This window comes from Pan troglodytes, chromosome 8 (genome assembly GCF_028858775.2).
Source record: "Pan troglodytes isolate AG18354 chromosome 8, NHGRI_mPanTro3-v2.0_pri, whole genome shotgun sequence".
NCBI lineage: Eukaryota > Metazoa > Chordata > Mammalia > Primates > Hominidae > Pan > Pan troglodytes.
The window spans coordinates 83,095,258-83,103,496 of NC_072406.2; the positions used below are offsets into that span (position 1 = coordinate 83,095,258).

General features: G+C 49.6%; 1 protein-coding gene across 3 annotated transcripts; it reads right to left on the minus strand.

Annotated features, from left to right (window-relative positions):
* Positions 1-1,634: 1,634 nt before the first annotated feature.
* PCBD1 (pterin-4 alpha-carbinolamine dehydratase 1) lies at positions 1,635-7,978 on the minus strand. 3 transcript variants are annotated; one of them, XM_024346417.3, is made up of 4 exons: positions 7,873-7,955; positions 5,141-5,272; positions 4,499-4,579; positions 1,635-1,840 (listed from the first exon to the last, which is right to left on the minus strand). In XM_024346417.3, the coding sequence occupies exons 1-4, from the start codon at positions 7,873-7,875 to the stop codon at positions 1,742-1,744; spliced, it is 315 nt and encodes a 104-aa protein (XP_024202185.1). In that variant the 5' UTR covers positions 7,876-7,955; the 3' UTR covers positions 1,635-1,741. The 3 variants fall into 3 exon arrangements, with proteins under 3 accessions (XP_024202185.1, XP_001171466.1, XP_054515665.1); XM_001171466.6 differs by lacking the exon at positions 1,635-1,840 and adding an exon at positions 2,863-3,401 and having other exon boundaries at positions 7,873-7,978; XM_054659690.2 differs by lacking the exons at positions 1,635-1,840; positions 7,873-7,955 and adding exons at positions 2,863-3,401; positions 7,297-7,564.
* Positions 7,979-8,239: the final 261 nt, after the last annotated feature.

Here is an 8,239-nt window from a genome sequence, read left to right on the forward strand (position 1 = left end):
CAAAGTGTTAGTCAGGATCTGAAGGCTGTCATTCAGATAACCCAGCTTTTCCTTTTGGCTTTTAGCCCATTCAGACTTTGCCAGAATCAAGCCAAGGATTGCTTTTTTGCTACAGTTTTCTGCCAAATGGCCTAGTTCCTGAGTACCTGGAAACCAGAGAGAAAGAGGATCCAGGATGTACTTGGATGAGGAGGCCTGGCTTATCTAGGAAGTCGTGTCTGGGGTGCTTATTGCTGCTCCATACAGCTGTACGTCAGCCCCTTGGCCTTCTCTGTAGGTTCTTGGCAGCAATGAGCAGCTTTCACTCAGTGACACAAGTAATTATTGAGTCCTAATTTGATAGCCACCAACTGTACCTGGGTAGGCAAAGTCAGATTTTTGAGAACCTTTTTCTTGATTTGAAGTTTTAATTACCTTATTTTCTTTTATGCTTTCCTCTGTCTTATAATCTTTTCTCTTCTTAATATCCTTCCCTATAATTTCAATTATTTGGATTAATTTTAGAATAAACCTATTTATTTCTAAAAAAGAAAAGAAAAGAAAAGAAAGTGTTACCTGTGTCTTTGTCTCACATAAATGTGCTTCATACAACTGTAGTGCTGCCAAGGTTGGCTTTATTTTTTGGAGACAAGGTTTCACTGTCACCCAGGCTAGAGGGCAATGGCATGATCATCACTCACTGTAGCCTTGACTTCCTGGGCTCAAGTGATCCTCCCACCTCAGCCTCCCGAGTAGCTGGGACCACAGGTGTGTGCCACCATGCCTGGCTAATTTTTCTGTATATTCTGTAGAGACAGAGTTTCTCTACACTGCCCAGCCTAGTCTCTAACTCCTGGGCTCAAATGATCCTCCCGCCTTGGCCTCCCAAAGTGTTGGAAATACAGGCATGAGCTGTCCCTGCACCGGGCGAACATTTTTCAACCCTTGACCCATGAAAATAAGCAGAGGCAGGAATGTAACATAACAGCATAGTCCATACCTCCGCATCTGGCGTCTTCTGTCCTTCAGTCCTCCAGTCATCAGATCAAAGCACACTTGGAAAATTTTAAGTCAGAAGTGGAGCAGATGGGAGACCACTGTCTGAATCTTGTTTGCCATCAATATAGGTATTGATAATCCTTTACTAGCATATATGCTAGGAATGGGGTCCTGCTAATCCCTCTTATGAACAATACGCTTATTTCTCAACCTCCAGCCTCTGCCCCTTTCCTGGCCTTTGCTGGGGGACCAACTCATTCAGACTGAGTTGTGACATGGCTAGATTCCTGTTCCAAGTGACCCTGGCATTTACAAGTCAGCTTAGTACTTGAGTTAGGAGACACAGGTGAGAACTATTAGGAAGAAGGCTTCCCAGTCTCTGCATAGTGACATATGTGAGGTAAAATTTGTGTGGCATTCTCGTGGGGGTAGAGATGAGGCTGCTCTTAGTGCCCCCTTTTTCATGACAGCGTGGGAATATTCTGTCCTAGAGAGTTCCTGGCTGGGGAACTGACTGTGCAAACCATCTCTTAACTGCTCCAGTAATAAATAGCCTGCCAGGTCCTAAGCTGCCTGTGTCTTCTCTCTTGTGGAGTAAACCAGGCAAGCCCTAAGAACTTTGCTAAGATTTTAAGAAACTGAAGAGACCATCAGGATTTGGGATCTGCCATATCTGATATGATAGGCCTGTGTATTATGATTCTCCAGAGAAACAGAACCAATACACACAAAGAGATTTCTTATAAGGAATTGGCTCATGTGATTATGGAGGCTGACAAGTCCCAAGATCTGTAGTTGGCGAGCTGGAGAACCAGGAAAGCAGATGGTATTGTTGCACACCGGAGGCTTGTAGCCTTGAGACCTAAGGAGAGTGGATGTTTCAGTTTAAGTCCGAAAGCAGGAAAAGACCAATGTCCCACCTCAAGGCAGTCAGGCAGGAGGACTTCCCTTTTATTTGGAAGAGGATCAGCCCTTTTTAGCCCTTTTTTTCTGTACAGGCCTTCACCTGGTTGAATGAGGCCACCCATGTTAGGGAAGACAGTCGGCTTTACTCAGTCTACTGATTCAAATGTTATCCTCATTCAGAAACACCCTCACAGACACACCCAGAATGTTTGACCAAATGCCTGGGCACCCCATGGCCCAATCAAGTTGACACCTAACATTAGCCATCACAGCCAGGAAGAAAATAGAGGTTGAGTATCCCTTATCTGAAAGGTGTGAGACCAGAAGTGTTTCAGATTTTGGATTTTGGAATATTTGCATTATACTGACAAGTTGAGCATCTCTAATCTGAAAATCAGAAATCTAAAATGATCCAATGAGTATTTCCTTTGGGCATCTTGTTGGCATTCAAAAAGTTTCAGATTTTGGATTTCCAATTTTCAAATTAGGGATGTTCAACCTGTAATATGGCCCCAGACTGCCTTTCTAGACATAGGTTCCACAATGCATATAATACCTGTGCCCTTCACACCCTTATCTGTGTTCATGGTGTTCTCTCAGCCATCTCTGCCTCCCAAGAATCCTACCCAGGTCTTCAGGGCATAACTCAAAGCCTCCAGATTTGCCCTTTTCACCATTAATCACTTGCGTTCCCTTTAGCTCATTTCTTATCCTGCCACCTAGCATTAATTCAGTCTAGTAATAGTTGATTAGTACTAGTTAATTGGTAATTGGTAATAGTTAATTGTGTTCCTGTTTGATGATAATCAAATGGTATCCCCTAGATGATAATGAATCTGAAGGCAAGGTGGTCTGGTCCCTGTCTTTCCAGTACCTTGAACAGAGGAAGTGCCTAGCACAGAGGAAGTGCTTTCATTTAAATGCCTATTGACTCCAATTTGGATTGACCTGTGGAAAAGAAGTTTCTAGAGCCTGAGACCAAGTGATATAATAGTTTTATTTGAGACATAAAAGCACATGTGTTTCTATTACATAGTGTGGGGTTTAGGGTCCTGGTTTCTAAGACAAGACTTTATTTCACCCTGTATCACAGCTTCCTGGGAAATGAATTAGGGAGCAAGACACGGCCTGGCAAGAAAATCATTATTGTTGCTGGGAAGTTGCAAAGAAAGGGGAGAGTTTATTCAAATTAGTGTAACAGAGCCCCCAGGATGAAGAGAGTGGTGCAGGGAAAAGGTCTAAATTCCTGGTGTTGGTGGGGACACTGGCACATCCCACAGCAAGGACTCACCCCTCAACGGCGGCGGCTGGGTCTTGGGAGGGGAGTGGTGGGAGAGTAAGGGCTCCTCAGCTCCCTCCCTGGATTCCCAGTTCAGTCACCCCTTCCCCTGGAAGAATTCAAAGAGGAAGGGCAGGGTCTATGTCATGGACACTGCTACTTGTTCGATGAAGCTGGCCAGGTTTATGTCCCGTTCTGAAAGGCCGGCACACTCATGGGTGCTCAGTGTGATGTGGACCTGAAATGAAACCAGAAATTCTGCTTCCACTGACTTCACTTAAGAACAGGAGGGAGTCACTAGCTGCTGGGCTCAGCCCTGCTAGGAGCTCCAGAATAGCAGCTGGCCACTACGATCTCTCCTGGGGACTCCTTCCTGACATGTCTGTAACAACATCTACATCTCCCCTTTGCTGTCTTTCAAAAATAATCATGACTTCAGCTATAGAATAAAAGCTTAATATCTGAATGTCAAGAGCAACCTAAAAGCTAAAGACAAAACCAAAAACCAATGCCAACTCCTAAACACTATCCATTCATAGACGACCTCTTCCACCCTTACTGTTTTTATAAACAGAGACCAGCAGAGCTTTTGGCACATGGTAGACATTTAATGACTGTTTCTATTCATTAAGCAAATAATTTGATAGGTTGGCTATGTGTGTGTATTTTTTTTTTTTTTTTTTTTTTTTGAGACGGAGTCTTGCTCTGTCTCTTAGGCTGGAGTGCAGTGGCTCAATCTCTGCTCACTGCAAGCTCTGCCTCCCGGGTTCCCACCATTCTCCTGCCTCAGCCTCCCCAGTAGCTGGGACTACAGGTGTCCACCACCGCGCCCGCCTAATTTTTTTGTGTTTTTAGTAGAGACGGGGTTTCACCGTGTTAGCCCGGAGGGTCTCGATCTCCTGACCTCGTGATCTGCCCACCTCGGCCTCCCAAATATGTGTGTATTCTTAGTTCATTACTTTTTCATTCTTCCATACCTCCAGCAAGATTAAAGCCATTTAGAGCTATGAACACTGAATAAGTATGCCTGATTCCCACAGCCTTTCCTTTCTTGGGTTTTGCCTTCTTAATGTCTACTTAAATGTCTACTTTAACCACAACTATCTCATGCATCTTTTAATTTGCATTTCTTTATAGTAAGACTGATTTTTTTTTCCCAGGGGTATTTATGTTGATTCTAGGCATGTGCAATCTCAGTGAGATTGGAAATGAGATGAGTGGATGACCTATGGGTCAGGAAGGCTCATTGTTAAGTCCAAAAGCCTTCAGAATGTGTCGGAGTTCGCAGTATTTGGATGGGGGCAGAGCACAACAGAGGCACACAGCATCACTCACCTTGTTGTACACGTTAAACCATTCAGGATGGTGGTCCAGTTTCTCAGCCTGCAGGGCCACTCTTGTCATGAACCCAAAGGCCTATTTAAGTGGAGTGGGAGCCAGGTTAGTGTTCTAAGAGAAAGGACTTCTGGACATCACCAATTCAAGGCCTAGACGCAGGAGGATGAATTAGCTTCCCCCCAGGAGACTCCTCTATAATCATTTCCCCCTTGACATCCTGTCACTGGTTCTCAGGCTTGAGTTAGAGATTGTCCTTGCAGTAGGAAGAAAGTCTTACTATTTAGGATGCCAACAAGGTGGAAACACCACAACAGGCTTTTGGCCTGGCCAGTCTTGGCCGTCTGTTCAAATGTCTTCAGATGTGCATGTTTTTCACTTGAACTATCTCCTCAGAAGACTGTTGCTAAAAGTTCCAGGAAGGGAGAGCCCAAGACACATCCTCCTATGGCTCTCCAATCCCCAAAGATGATACTTTCTGAGTTAGGAAAATTAATTTCCCCACTGGCACAGTGCCCAAATAACTGGATGAGTGTGGTGTCTGAGAGTCTTGGCTAACAAGACGTGAAGGGAGAGAACATGCTTTGTAAGGTGACCCCATCAGCCCATCTCAGAAAACTCTGTCCCACCCTGGTGCCATACCCTGTTGAAGTCTTTGAAATGAAACTGCTTGAAGATGGCATCGCGGCCTTCCAGCTCATTCCACCCCACAGCCCTCAGGTTTGGCAGCAGCTGGTCCCTCTCCTCAGCACTCAGCCTGTGTGCTTTGCCAGCCTAGAAGAGGGAAAAAAACAGAGGCCCAAGGGCATTTCTCTTTATAGGTCAAAACAGAGGGGCTCCAACCTTTAGGGGAACTTAGCCTCCACTGGCTGCTTTGGACGTGGGTGACCAAAGGGCAGCAGGTCTTTGAGCAATAGGCTGGGAGGCCTCAAGGGTGGCACCCTGCCCAGGAGGTGGGGTCCAGGCTCGTCCGCCGATAGGCCCTCAGGTCTTGGGTTTTACACTCCACACAGAGAAGGGAAATCCCAAAAGCAATGTAATTCATACGATGGGGACAGAGAAGCACTCTTCCCCCACCCTGCCCTCAAAGCCTTATGGACCTTCCCTCCATGAGATCTATTACATCAGTGAGGGCGTAAAAGCAAAATAAATCCCAGATGCAAATGTATTACTCCACAACCTCTCAGGAAGAGTACCCATGACTGTCCCCCCTTCCTTTTCCTATTATGTACTTCTTCATATGCACCCCACGTCCCTACCGTAACTTTCACGTGTATTGAAGAGGAAACAGGCCTAGAGAGGGGAAACGACTTGTCTGCTGTTCTTTCCCACCCACCCCTAGCCAGTGATGGTGCAGTGTTGTCTGTGTGTCAGCATTGCTGGGGCTGGACGAAGGAGCTACATTTAAAATAAGTGTCCAGCCCATTCTTAGCCACACTGCAGCTGACCGCCGTTGGCACTACCTCTAGTAGGTCCTCAGTCATGCTCCCAGGCAGCCTCTGGTCCTGAGCCGCCAGGGCTAGGTTTCTCTGGTTTTCCGTCTGCTTTTCTGGCTGGTTGGGAAGCTCAGGCCAAAGTGGAAGGAACTTGGCCAAAGGCAGCTGGCAAACCTAGTGCCCCATCCTATTTACCTAATGTGCAAAGTGCCCTCAAGGCAGCCCAAATTGGCACAATTCAGGCCATGAGTGGAAACTCAGAGAATGCAAGGAAGCAAGGGTCAGTTTCATCCTAGGAGGATCCAGGTCTAGGAGCTTAACAGATCCCAGAACCTAGGCTTCTAGAGTAGCACCACCCCAGGGCGGAAATGGAGTGCTGAATTGAAAAGATACCCTTAGGGGTGGGGAGGGAATGTGAGGGAGGTTAATTTAGCTTTTATGAGGCAGCCTGCAGACTGGACACCATGTGTTGATTGGCAGGAGTTTTGAGACCTGCTTTCACCATTTACCAGCCAGGTGGCTGTACCTCTCTTGGCAGAACCTCCACCTCCACAGATCATCATGAGGTGCCAATGGGACACTTTAGGAAACTCCACTGCTATAAAGCAAATGTCATCTGCATTACAAAAAAAATACTTCCTAAGGCAAGCAGGCTTGTGATGGGCCTGGTAGCATTTGGGGTAGCTGAAGCATCGCAGTGCTTTCCTAAGTCCGTCTTTTTTCCCTGCTGTTTCCCTCCTGAAAACGTGAGCTCTCTCTGGCCTGATGTAGCTTGGCCCCTCTCTTCCCCTCGGCTCTGGATGACTATAGGGATTGAATGGCAGCAGCGATTTGCATCATCTGCCCAGTAGGTAGGTCTCTACTCCAGAGCTGGCCTTCTCCCCGTGGCTGACCGCCTGGTCCGTGTATCCAGACAAGCAGAAGTCAGCCAAAGCATCAGAGCCCACTGTTTACTTCCTTGGCTCTTAAAGGGGCGGGTGGGTCCAGGTGAGCTCTTAGGAGGCTTCCCTTTCTCGGTAGAGCCTTCTGGAACCCCCCAAGTCGCACAGCCTGCGGCTGAACTGACAAACCTTCCAGGTGCCGGCTCTGGAGACAGAGAGGGGGACGCTGCCCCGTTTGCCTCCTCTGGCGAGGTGTGGGGAGTGGTTACCGATTTCCCAAGCCTGCATCTCTGGGACCTCAGCGCCCCTCACAAACAGCCACACTCATCCTCCCTCCCCGAAGTCCCTCTCCTATCAAAAGGCCCTCCCAGTCTTTCCTGCTCCGAAGGCCTGTGGACCAGAAATGGTCTGATGAAGCTCCCGAGCTTACAGCAGAGCAAGGGCCCCGCCCCCGCCCCGGGGGTGGGTTGGGGAAGCTCACCCGGGAGGAGGGCTGCTCCAGCGCCACCAAGCCCCCGTGGCCTGGCACGGGCCTCAAGTCGGTGCGGGGACTGGCTCTGGGGCCCGGGACAGCATACCGGCGCAGAGCGTGAGTCCCAGGCAGACCCCGTACCCAGAGTGCCAGCGGGAAGGGGCAGCGGACAGGCACGCACGGGAGCGCGCAAACTCAGCCTCCCTCTCGCTCCCACCCCAGTATAAAGCAGAATCGGGCCACTAAGGGGACGAGATCCGTGGACTCCTCCACGACTGTCCTCCCCGGCCCAGGAAGGTCGTAGGCCCCGCCCCCGGAAGGGTCCCGGAACAAGCACTGGCCGGGGTCAGGGCAGGCCTGGCCTCCCAACTGGGTGGGATTCGGACCCGCCACCGCCCCTCTCAGGGCTTCAGCTTCTCCTCCCCGCCGCCGGCGACAGAGAGCCGGGCAGAGACCCCACTCTCGGATCCCGGCGGCTCCGCAGGGGACTCGAAAAGACCTTCCCCCGCCCCTTCCCGCTCCCACCTCGCCCGCGGCTGCCCCGGCCCCGCTGCCCCGATCGCGGCCGCGCACCCCTGGACTCACCATGGCGCGGGCGGCAGCAGGTGGCCAGCGGAGAGGGCAGGCGGCGGCCAGGCGCGCAGGCTGCCGTCCCGGGGCGGGGCCGCGCTCGGGCCGCCCTCCGGTAATGATTAACGTCCCCAGCCAGGGACGCGCTCGGCTTGCTTGCTTCCAGCACTTTCCTTGCTGCTCAGAGCCATCCTCCGTGCTTGTTTCAGGGAGCTAAGGTGAAGCATGAGGGCTCCAAATGCCCGCTTCTGGGTTGGAATCCCACCCCGCCGCTTACAGCTGGGTGGCCCTGGGCGCCAGAATACCTATTTTTTTCTTTATAAAAATCTCTTATTTGGATATAATTGACATGTAATAAATTGCACATATTCAACGTGTACAA

Bases quoted from the DNA above. Each gene is read 5' to 3' on its own strand.
- PCBD1 (XM_024346417.3), bottom strand. The intron at 4,580-5,140 runs GTATGGCACCAG...CCACTTAAATAG, and splicing joins ATTTCAAAGACTTCAACAGG to GCCTTTGGGTTCATGACAAG. The intron at 1,841-4,498 runs GTGAGTGATGCT...CACTCTCCTTAG, and splicing joins GGTTTAACGTGTACAACAAG to GTCTCAAGGCTACAAGCCTC.